Source organism: Dasypus novemcinctus, chromosome 10, assembly GCF_030445035.2.
Source record: "Dasypus novemcinctus isolate mDasNov1 chromosome 10, mDasNov1.1.hap2, whole genome shotgun sequence".
In the NCBI taxonomy this organism is placed as follows: domain Eukaryota; kingdom Metazoa; phylum Chordata; class Mammalia; order Cingulata; family Dasypodidae; genus Dasypus; species Dasypus novemcinctus.
Window position 1 is genome coordinate 72,341,565 of NC_080682.1, and position 18,973 is coordinate 72,360,537.

Below are 18,973 nucleotides of genomic sequence, written 5' to 3' on the forward strand. Positions count from 1 at the left end.
TAGGATATATGCCATTTGGGTTTGGTGACACTATGAGTTAACAATTGTTATATCAAGTTAACAATATTGTGTGAGTTTTCTTTGGTGAGGGGGAGTACGAGTATGCTGTCTATGCTAGGGATATAGGCAAAAGGAAGAAAAGGCAGAGAAACAAACAATTAAGTGTGATAAATTTAATTAAAAGGGAAAACCAGGTTGATATGGAGCACATTGGAAGGGGCCTAACTCTGACTAGAGAGTCTGAAAAATATTTCTAAAGAAAAAGTTAGGTTAAAATCTTTGTGAGAGAGCAAGGGAAGATGGAGACTAGATAAGGTAACAGAGGAAGGAATGTGGAGAAAGAAACCAAAGAGTTCCGGATAGGGCATACTCCTTGGGAAGTGGCCTGAAGTGGGAAGATTGTTGCTATGAGAAAATCTGGAAGAGTTCAGCGTGGGAGTGGTTTTGATTGCAAGTTGGAAATGGGGGAGAAACTCAGAGGGAGTCATAGACACTAATGAAAGGAGGTTGGCGCGATGATAAAGGAAACCAATTAAGAGTTTTTAGCAAGGAAATAATTGGATTGTGTCTATATTTTATAGGGATTATTCTGGCTGCAATGCAGAGAGAGTATTTATTTTTATCAGGCAAGAACAGGACTGAGAGTCTAGAGACTTTTCCTCTGATACCAATCCAGGTAAAACACATGATTTCAAGTAGGCAGTGGGATGGAGAGAAATGTATGGATTATGGTGATTGATTGAATGGGTAATTGAGGGAGAGGGAGAAATCAAGGATAACTCTGACTATATATCAGAGATCAAGGTGTGTGATTGGCAATAATTTTTTCATTCTTCCCAAGATATATTGTGATAACAGTATTGTGGCTTTGGAGACTAATAAAAAAGCTAAAAAGTGCTTAATACTTATTAAATTTTATACCTATCCAACAAATATTTTGAGCAATTGCCCTATTCCCTGGAAATACACTGGCAATAAAACAGACAAAATCCTTGCCTTCATGGAGTTTAGAGCCTAGATTTATTTTGAAGGCAGAGCCAAAGGATTTGGATATGTATTGCAGAAGAAAGGAAAAATCAAAGATAATTTCAAAATCTCAGTCCTGTGAATATGAAAAGATAGACTTCACCATCAACTGTGATGGAGAAGATGGTAGGAGGATCATATTTGAGTAGAGAAGATTGGAAATAATATAGATTATTTAAGATCCTCAATTGTGAATCTTTTCTATCATTTTAAAAGAATACTATATATTTATGATCAATATATAATTCTGTATAGATTTACAGAAAACATTATGAACATAAACACTGAGATGTGAAACAGTAAGGTGCATTTCAGCAACCGGAAGTAGTTTCAAATGGGCTAGAGTTTAGGATTTTCGTGCAGGAGAAGTAGGAGATAAAGCTGGAGAGGTAGGCAGAGCCAATCATGGAGGCCTTTATATATCATGCAGTGGAATTTGGATTTTATCTTGTAAGCACTGAGAAGGTACTGAAAGGTTTTCTTACAAGATATACTTTAATAAAATAAATTTCCAGTATCTTCCCTCATGGGCTCAATCTACTTGCCTAAAATTGTTCCCATACCCAGATAACTTCAAGGTCTCTGTTAAACTGGAGAATGCTTTAAAACCACATTAGTCCACCCAGCCAGAAATTCCTTATCTCTTTAACCACTACCAAAATGGATGCATAGATCTTGTTGTTTGATTCATCATATTTTGGATCCAAGTGAATATTTCCAGGCAACTATCTTTTCTAATCAGTGAATCCTATTAGGAGAGAGTGATGCAAATTGAAAGAGTTATATTCCTTCTTGTTCAAGCTATTGGCTTCAATTAGCTTTTTTTTCCACATGATCTACAGTGCAGTACATATTCTTGGATACAAAGACTTATGTCCAGTCACTAGGGAAAGATTGCCATTTCTGGGCTCTTGTTGGCCATATTTTCACAGAAAGCTGGAATTCTTCTCTGTTTCACCACTGTGCTTCTCATTATAGTGCTGATTGTATTTCCCAGGACATAGGATTAAAAATGAGTATATGAAACAAACTCCTGACTTTCACAGTTCAATAACGTGGGCTTGTCTCCTGAGGAGCAAAAGCTGCTTGTCATCTAAATTATTTTCTGCATTACTAACTAGCGAAGGTAATTCCTGATAGCCTTCATTTTTTGATGGGGAACGTCAATTCATTGGAAAGAACTGGCTCCCTTCACTATTGGCAGAGATACAAACTTGGCTTTATGGAAAGGCATGCAGGCAAACCTACTGGATATACATTGAAAAAAAACAAAAAAAACTATACTTTTCTTGTTAATGCTTGTTAATGGCATCCCCCGCCCCCCTCAATATGATATACTTACACTTAGGTGTCTTTTAAATAAGGTTTCAATTATGAATTATTACAACTCCTGATCTATAAAATGAAAAGATGTACCATGTAAAATTTAGGGTCCTTGTCTGAACTCATTCATTTATTCATTTGTCAACTAAGTATTGAATTCAAACGTTAAGATATTAAAATGGGAATTTCCCCATGCCAGGGTTTTAGTAGAGAACCCCACGGTAGAAAAGAATGTAGTGGGTGCCAAGGACTCCCACATTCTAAAGCTGAGTGCTAGACTACCTTTGCAAGCCTTGAAAAAAGGGGTTGTGCCTAAACTAATCATCACCTACTGTCAGTCTGGCCTTGTAAACAAAGGCCTAGAAATTCAGCAGAGGATGCTGACAAGACCAAAAACAAGTCCTAATTCAGAGAAAGGATTATTTTAGAGGAGGTTGTTTGAAAGAAAGAATCTCCCCACTGTCTCCCTAAATTCATCCAATAAAGAAAGACTTGAAGGACACCTAGAAATGTGTCCTGGACAGTAAATCACCCACCAAATGCTATTTGGTTTATATCTCAGAAGTCTACAGGTGACTTTTAAACTTTGCCTGGGGCTTTCACAGACCACATTAGGAGAGAATGGAACTTGGATTGATGGTGGGATAAAAGCCAGTCACTGTGCTAATCACATGTAAATCTGACAGGGTAAAGGGACCACAGCAGAGAAGTTGTACCTTAAAAGCCCAGCAGCTAAGGAGGAGGCGCTTAGCTGCAGTAGAATGAAAGCATTGCCCAAGTCAAGGGAGCTTCATTTGGAAGTCCCCAGTGATCCAAGACGCTCACCAAAGCACCCCACAAAAGGAAGAGCCAGCAACTATGCTTATCTCCCATCCAGAGGGCCCCAATCCTAGAAGACCACGGTACAGGTTAAGTGAGAACTTACTCTATTTGCATAAAACCCTCTCACCCTGGAGCTGATCCTAGAGTGATTATTCACACCTGTGAATTTTAAAAGGCGGTATAGGAAGAAAGAGAAGAGAAGCTGGTCATGACCCCTTCTCACTACAGACTTTGCAGATTGAGGCAGGATGGTGAAGGGGAAGATGTGCTTTTATTTATCTATAGGATAATATTGAATTAATTCCTTAAATGAAGCTTTTTCTTTTTATCCTTTTTAAAAATGATTTTTATTTTTAAATAAATTTTAGATTATATTAATGTTGCATAAAAAATATAGAGAATTCCTATATGCCCCACCCCTCTGCCTCCCACACATTCTCACATTAACAACGTCCTTCATTAGCATAAAACATGTTAAAATTGATGAACCCATATTGAAGCACTGCTACTAACCACGAACTAGAGTTTACACTTTGCCCAGCACAATTTTATAAGTTTTGAAAACATGTGTAATGGCCTTTATCCATCATTGCAATGTCATGTAGGACAATTCCAATGTCCCAAAAATGTCCCCATATTATACTTTTCCTTCCCTCTCCCTCCTCTCAGAACCTCTATGACCACTGCATTTATGCCAATGACACAAGTTCTTCTATTGCTAGAATAATACTAGTATATAAGAGAATAATAAAAAATAATAATAAGTCTACTTTAGTCCACTGTTTTTCTCCCCTACCCCCTCCCTCACCTTGCTGTTTTTGCTGTATCCATTGGCTGGTGTGAGCTTCGGTATCTATTTCTCTTTTTGTCTTCTTTTCTCGTCTTTTTTTTTTTTTTAAGATTTTTATTTTTTTATTTCTCCCCACCACCTCATCTGCTCTCTGTATCCATTTACTGTACATTTTTCTGTGTCTGCTCATCTTCTCTTTAGACAGCACCGGGAACCAATCATAGGAATTTCTGAGTGGGAGAGAGGTGCTCAAGCTCTTCTGCCACCTCAGCTCCCTTTAGTCCACTGTTCATTCCCCAATCCTGAGAATTTGGGGATGGTGATGCCCACTCTATTTCTGATTGAGAGGGGTTTAGATCCCATGGGATAGATGGATCATTTTTAATGTGACATTTTTCTTTAAAAATATCCAGTGCTTACTGAGTGCTTACCATATACTGGGCATTTTTAAATAATATTCTCCATTGGGACAGTACTACTTTTGTTCTCATTTTATATATCAAGAAACTAAAGCACTGAGATTTAAGAAACTTCAAATATCACAGAGCTAGGCCTGAATACCAGGCCGTCTGATTCTAGAGTCCATGATAATAGTCCTTTATGACATGGTTTTAAAGGGTCTATAGAAGAGTTACCCATAACTTATTTCACTACTTTTTTTCTAAAGATTTATTTATTTATTATTTTTTAAAAATTTCTCTTCCCTTCCCCGCCCCACTCCAAGTTGTCTTCTCTCTGTGTCCATTCACTGCGTGTTCTTCTGTGTCCCCCTGTACTCTTGTCAGCAGTACCCAGAACCCGTGTCTCTTTTTGTTGCATCATCTTGCTGCATCAGCTCTCCCTGTGTGCAGTGCCATTCTTGGGCAGGCTGCACTTTTATCGCACTGGGTGGCTCTTCTTACGGGGTGCATTCCTTGTGCATGGGGCTCCCCTACACGGGGGACACCCTTGCATGGCACGGCACTCCTTGCACACATCAGCACTGCGTGTGGGCCAGCTCACCGCACGGGTCAGGAGTCCCCAGGTTTGAGCCTTGGACCTCCCATGTGGTAGGCAGACGCCCTATTCATTGGACCAAATCCGCTTCCCTCACTACTTTTTATTGTTATATATCTACGTTGCTTACAAATGTATCATTATTATTTAAAATGCCATATTTTTAAGATACTAAGAATATTCTCAAACATAATTTATGTGCCAATTTTGATTATTTTCTTAGAATTACATGATGAAAGATAATATAAGTTTCAGATGTTGTATACACACTTGGATAGGACTGCTCCCATTTTACATAGAGAAACCCAGTTTGTCTCAAGTCACATAGGTGGTAAATAGTAGAATCTAGGAAAAGAATCTAGGTTTGATTATTTTCTAGAATTACATGATGAAAGATAATATAAGTTTCAGATGTTGTATACACACTTGGATAGGACTGCTCCCATTTTACATAGAGAAACCCAGTTTGTCTCAAGTCACATAGGTGGTAAATAGTAGAATCTAGGAAAAGAATCTAGGTTTCCTGATGCCAAACTGCAGAATTAGAGTGTTTGCCTTTCTTAAGTCAATTTTGGGAATTATCAAAGAACTAAGGAAATATTTATAGCTGGACAAATGGGGTAGCCTCCTCAATGAAGTCTCAGATCTGCTTATGTACAAGCCCAGCTATGCTTTCAATAACAAGGGCTTGGTGTGAAATCTTTTAATTTCAACTCCAAGAAATGGGAATAAACAATAGTAGAAAATCTTTCCTGGGGACCATGCCTGAGTCAAGCATGCCACTATTTCAGGTGTTGAATTAACTCACTCCCCACAGCAGAATTCTGTTGCATAAATTAATATGTATTAGCTTGATAAGAAATCACATAATATATTTATCAGTCCAACAGAATATAAGGTGGAGAACATGTCATGAATAATAGCACTTTATCTTTGAACAGTAGAGTGAGGGACTATAAGGGCTGATGTAAAGAATAGAGAGCCTTCAGCAAAAAATGGATGTAAATCTTGTATAGAGGAAAATTTCATGTGTCAGCTTGGCTAGTTTATGGTGTCCAGTTGTTAAAGCACTGGCCTGCTTCCTATTGTGAGGGTATTTCATAGATGGGATTTGCATCTATAATCAGTTGATTGTGCCTATGTTCAACAATGGCGATTGCCCTCAGCAATATGGGTAGTCTCCTCATCCAATCAGTTGGAGGTCTTAAAAGCAAGAACTGAGGTCACATGATGCAATTCCTTATAATGAACCTTTTTATTGGTCTGTCTGTCTGTCTGTCTATATATCTATCTATCTACCTACCTCCCTATCCATCCTCTTGGTTCTGTTTCTCTGAAGAGCTCTGACTAATACAGCTTGGCTCTGCCATTTACCTGAATGCTCTTGAGGAAGTAGCCTATTATTTGTGAGCCTCACTTTTACCTTAGGGTAAAAATAGGTATACAATTAATAGTAGCTACCATTTCTAGACAACTACTATGAGCCAGGCAATCTACCAATTGATTTAAATGGATTATCTCATTTAATCTCATAATATTCTTATGAGGTAGGTAATACTGATATCCCATTTTTAATGGGACACTGAAGCTTAGAGATATTAACTATATATAATCCACTTTCACAGATCTTGGTATGTGGTAAAACTTCAATTTAAGCCAAAATAGTATAACTCCAGAGATTGTGCTCTTAACCACTATTTCGTTCACTTTGTTCCTAAAAAGATGTTGAAAGAAATATAAAAAAGGGTGCATATAATCAAGTAGGAAATCATGGGTCATTACTCACAGGGAAATGTAATTTATTTGACCTCCCTTACAATTTCTTAGGTTTAATTGCCCTTGGGTACAGGTAAAGCAATCAAGAGACAGCAAATATTAATGGAAAGAATAGAAGATTTTGGTTCAGTCATTACTGAACCAACTCCACTATTGATTGAATGACACTTATACATGCTGTCAGATATTTCCAATATGGATGAAACTACCTGGCTCACAAAAAGTAACAACTGCAAAAGTTTGTGACTCATAACAGATACGCAGTAGGCTATCAAGAGTTTCCGTTCACAGAGGTTGAACAATTCATGATGGCAGGTCTACTATCAGAACTCAGGCTTCTGTCCTTCAGTTCAGTGCTCTTTTTACTACCCTGAACTGCATCTTTAATTTCTAGTCCAAACCCCTGTTTGTGAACAAAAGGCATCATGCTTCATAGTTACATTGAAATGACTGGAAACTTACTCTTTTCAAGGAGATAAGGAAGAAAATAGCTTGAGGTATTTTATTTTCCTTATGTCTGAAATCTGAAATAATAGTCATCCCAGGAGGACCAAGGGCAGCTTTTGAAATGGTTTCAAGTAGCTCTGAGAGTTAAGAGCCAACACCATTTTGGAGGCACAGGGAAATGCTGGGTGTTTAGCACAATTTCCTCCTCATAGCCTATAAAAGAAGAACTTTGAATAGATGGAAATGAGGAGAGGAAGTGAGTACTGAATGAAGGCAAGGTTTCTCAGCTGCTCTAAAGATGAATGATTTCAGGGTTTATGGGTTTGGGGTGTTATCCTCCAGTCTAATATCTCTCCTTTGCCATTCTCAATTTCTGAAAATATCCATTTCAGAGAGTTCCCCAACTAAATTCACACTAATCTGACCTTAACGGATTTTAAAAAGAGCATTTGTGTCCATCCCTTCATTAGTGGGTTCAACTGGTGATGGGGTAACTCAGAGAAACCCCAAGATCCCTGTATTTCCCCTTTTTAAAGATGCTATAAAAGTCCTGCTTGCTCCTCTCTAGACACCTATTAGTTGAACAACAGGAGCAGCAACATTAATAATAGAAGTCACCAGTAACTGAGCATGCACCACCATGTGCGAGGCAACCAGAGAAAGCCCAAGTTGAGAAAAGCTAAATAACTCCCCTGACTGCTCTGAATTAGAAGAGGTACTTTTCGACTCATCCTCCTCCCTGATGACCTCCCCACACTACTGTGATGCACAGAGAGGATATAGGAGAAATAGAACAGGGTATCTCCATCTTCTCCTCTTCTATGAGAATGAAACTATTATCCTCTTTCTTAAAAACTCTCAGAATCTCCCCCAAAAGCAGAGGGAGACAGAATAGCATATCAGATGAATGCTGATAGGGCTCATCCAAAATAGGGCCATGATTTAAAATTTTAAAGGATGTAGAAATTTCTTCTTCTGGCTATTCTTTTATCTGTTAGATAGGTAATATACTCAGGGCAAACTACTACTCTCTGTTTACATATTTGCAATTCCCTGAAGCACAGGGGAAAGAATAGGATAAATGGCCTTGCAAAAAGTCATTTTCCTTCGGAAAAGGTTAAAAGACTCCCAGTAACTGATAAAAAGAAGGCCTTTTTATGAAATTTATGTTCTTTTTAAATTTTTTAAAACATTCATTTCATATTATAAACATGATATATATTTCTTATATAAAAATTAGAAAATTCAGTTAAGCAAAACAGGATAACAAATATTACAATTATATTATTATTGGATAAACTTTTTTGCTGTTTATTGATTCCCCTGAATATTCTTGATCACGTCATTAAAATGCTTTGGAAAAACTTGGAGACTGTGAGAATGCCAGTGAGTTTATTGAATAATAGTTATAGTAAACAAACCTATTTCTGAAGTAATTATGGGAAAAATTCAAGTTCTGCTATTTTTTTATAATATCAACATGTCTTCTCATGCTTCTAGACTGTGTTCTAGTCTATAGTTTGCCTGGTTCTGTCCAGATCTTGCAACCTGATTCATAAGACACTGATTCTGGATATCTCATGTCCATGCAATTGTATGAAAGTAGGGGAAAGCAGTGTAATCATAAATAAATGTGGGTTTGTCTCTAGTACCATAAAAAACCATCCTGATTTATAGCCTAGCCCGAACTCCTACTAAAAGTGATTGATTGAGTAGTCCTTATAAAGAGACAACATTTTAGAGCAAATTCCTTTTTTAAAGATGTGTGTATATTAGTTTTATAATACTTTATGTGTTAAATTGTGCCCACCCACCCCCAAATGTTGAAGTCCTAATTCCTAGTACCTCAGAATGTGACATATTTGGAAGTAAGGTTATTGCAGACAGAATGAAGCAAGATAAAATGGAGAAAGTTGGGCCCTTTATCTGATGTGAGTGGCATTCTTATAAGAAGTAGAGAGGAAATATAGACATGATGCCATGTAACATGTAACAACGGAGGCAGAGATTGAGTTATACTACAACTCAAGGAATGCATACAATTGCTGTCCACAGCCAGAATCCAGGAGAGAGGCTTAGAACAGACTCTTCCACATGGACTTCAGAGGTAGCATGGCCCACCTGACACCTTACTTTATACTTCCTGTCTCTAGAACTGTGTTTAACAGTGTATTTCTGTTGTTTTAAGCCATCCAGTCAGTGGCACTTTGTTAGAGCAGCCCTAGCAAACTAAAACATATTAGAAGAGACATTATCTTCTCATTACATAAATTTAAATGTTTCTTTTAAAAATAAGATAAAAGGATTCTCTCTTCCTTCAGAACCCAAGGCAGGATAAAATAGGGACCAAAGGAAGAAGGGGTCAGAAAACCTAATAAGAGAAACTGAGGCATTGGCCTGTTTACTAGCATTAGCCTGCTGAGTCACACAGGCAAGCTATGAAGGGGCAGGAGAAGCAGCACACACCTTGCAGCTTACAGCACACACCTAAGGGCTGTGTTATCAGAAGGCAGCCAGCAACATCATTCTACCATGATGGAAAGAGGGAAGGGGCAGGAAGGGTACCACCCCTACCCACCCATTTTCAGCTTTCATGGACAATGACCAGAGACCAATCACCACCAGCAAACATGCCCTGCAGAGCTCGTAGACAGCAGCCAGAAGCCAATCACCGCCAGACAACAACCCCTAGCCCTCTTAGAGAATCAAATCACCCAACAAATTTCCCCTGCTTTGCTCAAATATGCCAATCAACACAGGCCCTGGACTCCTGTATCTCCATAAAACAAGGGACCCCATGGCAGAACTTTGGATTTCTCTTTCTTGAGAATGCCTAGCCTCATGTCTGGGGGTACACTTCTGATCTCTTGCCTTACCCTCCAATAAATTCTGTACTTGCTTAATTAATCTGTGGCTCATCCTTGAATTCTTTCTCACCATGAAGTCAAGAACCCAGACAACTGGACACCATCTCCAATTATAAACCTAAATGTTGTAGTCACATTTTCCTTGGATGGATCTGCAGCATCTGCATGTTTGCTCCATCAGTGAGAGAGGGTAGACTTAGAGCAGGCCCAGATTCTGGAACAATTTGATTCCTAAGACTATAAGAAGTGCCCCACATAGCACATGATGGATGGCAGACTATCTCTGGCTCTAGAATAGTCAAGAATTTTCTAATTATAGTAAATCCTAAGCACTTTTTTAAATCCCCCCACCCCCTTTGTGGCTTTTTTCATGCTGTCTGCTCTCTGTGTCTATTTGCTATGCACTCTTCTGTGTGTGTGTGTGGTTTTTTTTTTTTGCTTGTCTCCCTTTTTTGTTGCATCACTTTGCTGAGTTGGCTCTCTGCAGCGTCTGTGACCCGGCCCAGCGGTGCTCCGCGGCATGTGGATGAGCTTGCCTTCGCAAGGATGCCCCGGGACACGAACCCAGGGCCTCCCATGTGGTAAATGGGAGCCCCACTGATTGAGTCACAGCCACTTCCCAGTCCTATGCACTTTTAAAAATGTTCCAGAGATACTTTAAAAATGCTTTTTTTTTCCCCTATAAAATGCTTATGGTTTTGGATGCTATCATCAAATAACACTGAGATACATTTACCTTTGAAAACAGAATATATATTTTTACAAAAGATTTAAAGAAATGCTATAGCTAAACTGGTAGTTCTCAAAGAGCAAGGGACAATTTTGCCTCCCAAGGTTATTTGGCAATATACAGTTAAAACATTGGGAGCATTTTGGTTATAAGCCATTAGTTAAGAAACAAAATTCTTGTGTAAAACTGCATGGTCATAGTGCAAATTAAGAAAACCTTTCAGGAGTCTTTGAAATGTTTTGCAGTCACACTTATTTTGTAAAAATGAAAGTTTTAAGTAACTAAGTTATGTTTCTGTGTCCAAACTATTCATGTCTGCCTATTTGCTCAAATTGTTGGGGTTAAATATGCAGTTATATAAGTAATATATATTTCTGGAACCCAAATTAAGCTAAACAGTATATAAAATAATGTAAATTATAAGTAACAACGAGTTGTGTTTCTGTGTTTAACTCTATTTGTGTCTGCCTATTTGCTCAGTGTATATCTTTATACATCAGGATGATAATATCAAATTAACAAAAGAAAATTCTTAAAAGAGCTCCATTCATATTGTTAAAAATTAAATATGCAGTTATGTATGTGAATTAATATTCCTGGAGCCCAAATTAGACTAAGCAGGATGGAAAGGTCATATATAAATCTGATTATAGGAACTATTGGAAAAGGGCCTTCTTTTTGCAAGAGCTTTGAGGCCGGGACTAGTTGTGGCAGGTTGCATCTACTAGGCTGAGGAATTAAGAATTAGTTTGCCCTGTAATTCCCCAGTTTAAACCTTTGACAGCCTTAAAATAAGAGTGGTTAGTGGTTCTGTTGCCAAATTTCAGTAAGTAAAGGAAGGTCCATAAAAAGCTATGGAGAGATCTTTCCTGGATTATGTGATTGTAATGTGTTTTGGAACCTCGTAGTCAGTATGCATTTAAAAATTATTCCATTTCAGAACTTAAACAAAGAAAAGAGTTTTAGCTCCCTGTAAAGAAAAGAAAGAGAACATTCCCTGCATAAACTATAATTGTTTCAATTTTATTTAGCTTGGGTGTAATCTCCCTTAATTTATAAATTACCATTAAGTAAATTAACATTATATGTACAAAATCTTTGGAGTAATGAAAATTGTAAGTTCATGTTAATGAAATTAAGCTAAAGAAGAAAAATGCTCTTTTAAATAAATATGCTTCTTTGGTTGGTAATTGTAATTTAATAAGTTTATTTAAATGTAAAGTAACTAGTCTATGTGGTTGTGGTCAATTATAAAAAGGTTGTAAAAACATCTCCCAAATTGAAAACATTTAAATGGTTCTAGTTCTAGAAGTCATTATTAACTAAACACCTGGATTGATATTGGTAGCAAGGAATACCTTTGTGATAATAAAACCTGTGTGAAGGCTACCGCAAAGTGCATATTTAAGTAAATGGTAATGAAAAGTTACCTTGATTCTATTAGGAATCTTCCGTTTTCATTTTAACAATGAAAAATAGTTTTTTTCCTCTATTACTAAAGTAAAATACCTACTATTATCTCCATGGTAAAATTGTATAAGTAAACAAAGTCATTTGATATATGATGTGTTGCACTGAAATGTTTAAAATATATATTAAAACAAGAGATAAACTTTAACATTGTCGAACTCTCTTATGCATTCAAACCAGGCCTTGAAAACACTGCAGGTTGCCTCTCCATGTGAGTTATTGACTGGGCTGGTCACTAACCCCTCAAATAGAAATATTTGCTGTATCAGCCTCTGGTTCTGCTCCTGAAGTCGACGGAAACTATGTTGCATTTTCAAGCTCCTGCAGCAGCCAATGATGACTCAGTACAGCCAAGTGTACAATAGATATAGCCTCCAGAATGGCACTGTTCCATAGTGCCAGAGAGCACTATGCACCAGGATAGTAGAATACTGAAAATTCTCTTTAGTATCAACGATGCTGTGACTTACTCACTGTGTGAAGAACATGCTAAGTGGAGCCATGATTACCAGGATACTCTAAGTAAAACTTAAATGCAATTGGCATTATGGCCCGCTCCCATGGACAGATAACATGTAAGGTATTAACAAACCCGAAACTTAAACCATTAATTGCAACTCAGAATCCTTATGCATTAAGTAATATATTAATTAAAATGCTATACTTTTATCCTATACTAAATATATGCCTAATAATTATAACATTATCTTTTCTATCCTGGATCAGGTTGAAAAATATATTAGACATGTTAAATTCCTGGTAACTTCATTTTCTAAGTAATTAATAAACATGTCTATAAAATAAGGTAGCGGTCCCAGCCAACTTACTATTCTACTGTACTCTATGTATAGGAAAAATGAGGCTTGCTTGCTAATAATGAGTCACCTATTGAACAGTCAAAATTACCGGAAACTGTACAATTAAAACCAAAATTTTTTTAAAAACTTTATTCTATAGTTCTGATCACTCCCACAGCTAAAACTAAGAACATTTCCAACTTGGTACACTAATCCTGAATGAAACCAACTGCCCAAAAGGTGCCAGTTCACCAGGAGCATCTAACAGAGCACATGAGTGCCAATCATTAAACAACCTGAAATGCGTCTTCAAAACAAAGCTAAGTATCTGTTGCAATTTCTCTCTGAAAATAAATAACTTAAAAACAAAATATATAGATATATAGATATATACTGTTCCCACCAGCTTTTAAAAAACGGGTGCCGTCTCTATAAGCACCTAACCTTGTCTACCTCTGTAATCCAATGTCCTCTTTTAAAAACTGGTATTCCAAAATTCTAATTAAGTTTGTTTCTTTCAGAATGAACATCTTATTAAGCATGTGAAAATTTCATCCAGCTTTGTACAGAATGCCAGATCCATCTTATTCCAGTTAAAATAAAATAAGAGTTTTACACCTTGTTAGGCAATGACTACAGCCCATGGCCAGCAGGAAGCAGTTACAGAAAAGAGATCATCTCCCTTCAGCACCCCTTTAAGATTAAAGGTGTACTCTTTAAAGGTAAAATAAAATTAATAGATGGATCTGGAGCCTGACTGGAAATCCACGTGAGCGCCAGTGGCCCCAGGATAACTGCAGGGAGGCCCTGCCCCAGGATTCTGCTGTCCGAAATGAAAACTTCTAAACTTCTGAAAACAGAATCCTGGATGCTACTCTGAAAATTGATAAGTAAAGTGATCAATCAAAACAACAAACAGCCACCCACCTCATAGCTCCAAAAATAATTATGCCAAAGCTTAGCAAGTTAAGCTTCGGCATAAGGGGGGAAAATGATGTGGGCTATGGGTGGGAGGCTGTTGGTCTCTTCATAGATAACCTAAGCTGTCTGTATCCTGACTTGTGGGTGTGGGATGGTAAGAGGCTGCCGTCCTGCCCTTGGTGACCGTGGCAACGACTCCAGTCCTAGGAAACAGTTTAGCAATGCAAACTCTATAAACTTTAAATATTCAGGGAAAATGCAAACCAAATGTGCTAAAAGCTTATCTAGAATGTATAAAGTCCATGCTAAAAGCTTACCTAGGATGTGGAAGATATATGCTAATTCAAGCCTATTGAGCACTGAAACAAAAGAATGATTTGACCCTTCCTCTCTGTATAAAAGGAATTCAAAATTCTTGTTCGGGGTTCGGGTTTGAAACAGAAAGCTCCTGAGTCCAGCTGGCCGTCAATAAATCATTTTTTCCTTCTCAAAATCGTTCCTGAGTCCTGGTCTTTCTATACACAAATAATTGAACCTCTCTCGACTTCTACAACATGAAGGTGTATTTTAGCAGGAAGTCCATGTATTGTCCTTTAAGAAATACATGCAAGGGTTGATATTATAGACTTTAAGGAATGCAACTTGTGTTTCATTCTCAACTCTGCTACTGGCTCTGTGGTACTGCAGAAGTTATTTAACCTGGTTAAGTTTAGCTTTGCCATATAATAAATAGGAGTAAAAGCATCTATCTCTAACATTTGTTCTTACTGTTAATATATTCATTTAAAAGGCCTGACATAATTAGAACATAATAAATGGTATCTCAGGAGTAGTATCCATCATCACATTATCATCCTTACCATTCAATACCATTTATTCCTATATAATTATTTTAGGGATACTACAGCAGTTCTAGAGGAAATAATGAGGATCCTTTAGATATTTTTTCCTTTTTGGGGGCCTAATTAAGAGCAAATGCACTGTAATAAAGGCATACATACAATGTCAATATTACATTTTTTTGCTTTCAACAAGAATTATTAGGTTCCATGTGTCAATACTACCATGCCTGCTCAAAGGCCATACTTGGCTATATGTGTGGCTGTAATTTTATGATTCTTTTAAGGACAAACCAGTTAATAATTATTTAATAAATGTGATTTGTTTGTTGATAGCATTACAAAAATGTTGAAAAAAATAGTGCAAATATCATTTATTGAGTTCCTTGTTGAATAATTTATATAGTCAAATTTTGACAAGTTTTTAAGAGGATATAAATATACATACAGTGCAAAGTAATACATTGTCAGGGGGTGTATAATAAATGGGTTTATTTTTAATTTATTATCTAGGTTGAGAAACCTCTAAACAAGAAGGAAAATGAACAGGATTTCATTTTCTTAGATCTTTGGCAGGAAGACATCCCTCATTTACTGATTGGTATAATGAGACTGCAGAATCTTATTTCCATTATTCTATGTGATGCTCTGACATCAGGTGTGATATTCCACATGTAGAAAAACACAAGACAGTGATTTTTTTCCTTAATATTGAGGGAAAAATAAACGGAAGCAAACATAACCACTTTTACATTGCATAAACATCTTGCTTGTGTTGATGCAGATATTGTCATTAAACATCAGCTTTGATCTGCACACAGTAAGAACTTCTCCAAGCAATGAGAAAGTTGAATTTCACCAAATAGCACCAAAGATAAATTCTTCATTTGTTGCCAACAGAAAGATGCACATAATAAAATCTCACCAATACTAATTGGCTTATATTACCAGGTCTATGAATGATAATGATCCTAATAAACCAATATTAGAATAAAATGCCAAGCACACCAATAAACCTGCCACTGGAGTTATTTAATGTGCTTTTATGCAAGAAGTATGTGCTACTAATTTAGATTCTGGTGACGCAGCAGATTGTTATAATTCCAATAACTGTGTGTGACGCTACCCAATTGGTGATAAGTGGAGCAGGTCAGTTCATCAGGCTTTATCTCTAATTAGCACTAAAAACTCACACTGCAAACTGCAGCAGAGAAAAGACTTGACCTCAGACAGATTGGAGGGAGGGCAAATGAAGCTCTGTTTTCAGAGAGAAGATACCTATTATGCAGTAATCAGATGTTACCCACTTTGGGAGAGGAACATCTACCATCAAAAGAGAAAGTATCAACTCAACTCTCAGTACTATATGAAGAGCTTCTATTCCCTCAGTCTGTCTCTCTTTCTCTTTTTCCCTTATTGCCACCCAATAATACAAGCCAGGTTATTCAACACCTGGGGTCTTTACCTTCCTCGCAGTGGCTTCCCATGAATCCAGACGGACAAGTGCATTTGTTAGGAGCTATGCAGGTCCCACCATATCTGCAGCCCTCTTCGCAGAATGCTGTTGGAAAAAGAACAAGGGATTTCTCTTTGGTAAAATGGCAAAGGAAATTCATGGTAAACAGCATGAGCATTGAAACAGATAATTCTTCTCTGTTGCACAGGGAATATATATCTGTGTTAAGGTATTCAAAAATTCTGAAAAAAAAAGAAATAAATTTAATAAGACCTATTTCACTGGTTTATATAAAATAAACTGAAATAATGGATGAAAAGCACTTAGTCCAGGGCCTGGCATGTCTTAGTGGGTAGATAACCTTAGCAGCTATTACTGTTACTATCAATAGTAGTAGTAGTAGTAATATATTTGAAATCAAATAGGATAAATTTAGTTAACTAGAAAAGGTAGGCTTGGGCTGAAGGCAATGGCTTTTTAAATAATATTTTGGAGCCTCCTCTTTTTCACTAAACATCTTTCATGGCAATAGAAACATTTTTACATTATGGCAATAGAAACATTTTTACATTATTTTTAAAAGGCTTCTAACAGCCCTTACTTTTGAATATTTAAGATGTTTCCAATATTTTGATAACAAAAACAATGTCTTGCCCTTGCAACTAAAATGCTTATTACACCCTCAATTATTTCATTAGGGAAAATGCCTCATTGTCAAAACACTTGTTCAAAGAGTGTGTGCTTTGTTAAGCCATTTAGATAAGCATTGCAGAGTTATCCCAACCATCATTCCAATGCTGCTTTGCTAGTCTTCCCAGATCATGTTATTTCCCCTAATTGTACACTTGCATAGCATAGCATGGCTACAGGTACCTCTCCTTTGAGTATTAAAACAAAATTGTACATTTACATATAACTGATTAATACTTCCTGTCTCCTCCACTGGACAATAAGATATATGAAGGCAAATAGCATAATCGCTTTCGTTCACCATACTATCCTACCCCCGGTATCTGAGCATGTAATAAATGCTTGTAAAATATTTGTGAATTAATCCACATTTTACAGATTTTCTTGGGAGGAAAACTCTTGCTCAGACAATTCCACAAGAATAATTTATTACCAAACCTTGCTGGAAAACAAATAATTTAGTGTACTAAATCTGCAAAATTTCTCATTTTTAAAGGTGGCTGCAACTGTTAACCCAGGGTTTCTTTTATTACCATGAAAGCTAAGTGAGCAAATGTTTTTATTTTTAATTGCAGTTAGAAAATGTTACCCTGGAAAAATGTCATGGTTGTATTTTGCCACTGTCATATAAATAATATGGCTCTAAATTCCAAGAGCCACATGATGTCTTTAGACAGTTGAATGCTAGTTCAGGTACATAGACCACCTCATGATATTATCATTTTCCACATTGTTTAATATAACCTGGATGATTTAACATTCTGTAGCTTTGGCAATTAATTGGGAGCACCTTTGCCTCTGCCAGAAGGCAGTGTGCACCTGGAATTTGAATATCACTTCCTGTTTTAAGCATCTTACTACACTTAGTCTGTGCAACAAAGATTTAGACAATATCTGTCCAGGTATGTTCAACACAGAAACCAAATGGTATATAAATATATGTATACATATGTACATAAAATCTCTTGTCTCTAAAATCAAACCATGTGGGCTCTAGTGAATTACATTTCAAGAAAGATATTTAAATTACAGCTCTTCAACAAAGTTAATATCAGAAAAGTAAAGTATTTTTGCAAGCTAAAAATCAAAGACTAACAGGTGGTAAGAAAAAAATTCAAGTGAACCAAAAGAATGCAAGGCCTTGGAAACAGGATGTTTAGCTTGGGTTTCCTTTGACACAGTCAAAGCAGCTCTAGATCTAGAATCTGAAGACCTGGTTAGGAGACTCGGGGCTGCTTCCTATAGGTATGTATCCTTGATTTACTCATCCTTAAATAAAATGATGGTATGGAAGAGAACATGAGATGCTTGTGATGTTCAAGGAATGCAGAGTTATCATAATAATTAGAGTGCAATGAGGATGAAATGAATTAATATTTCTGAGGGACTTAAAATACTATCTGGCATATTATGAGTGTTATGTACTTTTCATTAGTTCATTTTTAAAGCTTTACTTATTTAGCCCCCCCACACACACACCACTTGGGCTCACTGTCTGCTGTGTTCATTTGCTGCACATTCTTCTGTGTGTGTTTGTCTTCTTTTCTCATTTCTCTTTAGGAGGCACCTGGAACTAATCCTGGGGCCTTCTGATGTGGGAGAGAGGCATTCAATTGCTTGAGCCACCTTAGCTCCACTGGTTTGCTGTGTCTCTCACTGTTTTTCCTCTGTGTATCTTTTTTTGCATCATCTTGTTGTGCCAGTTCTCAGCACCACATGGGCGAACTTGCTTTTCATGAGGGGGCCCTGGAAATTGAAACCAGGGCCCTCCACATTGTACACAGGAGCCCAATTGCTTGAGCCACATCCGCTTCCCTATATACGTGCTTTGTAAATTAAGTTAATAAATTATAGTTATCTGTGCAGCATGGATCAGGAACAAACTGTTTAATATCCCAACAACTTAAACCCATCATACAAGGTGCTCAGTTTCAGCATGATGGGTTAAGGTGTCTCTTGTTATTTATTCTCGATTCAGTTACTAAGAGTAGCTTTTGTCCTCACCAGTGAAGTATCAGAGAGG

The 18,973-nt window shown here is 37.0% G+C and overlaps 1 protein-coding gene across 2 annotated transcripts in view; it reads right to left on the bottom strand.

Moving 5' to 3' along the window:
• The window catches only part of NELL1 (neural EGFL like 1), a 1,045,701-nt gene that overhangs the window by 237,632 nt on the left and 789,096 nt on the right, over positions 1-18,973 (bottom strand). For both annotated transcript variants that reach the window (XM_058305642.2, XM_058305643.2), the window contains exon 15: positions 16,270-16,365. In XM_058305642.2, the coding sequence (XP_058161625.1) occupies positions 16,270-16,365 (96 nt within the window). The remainder of the gene's footprint in view (positions 1-16,269; positions 16,366-18,973) is intronic.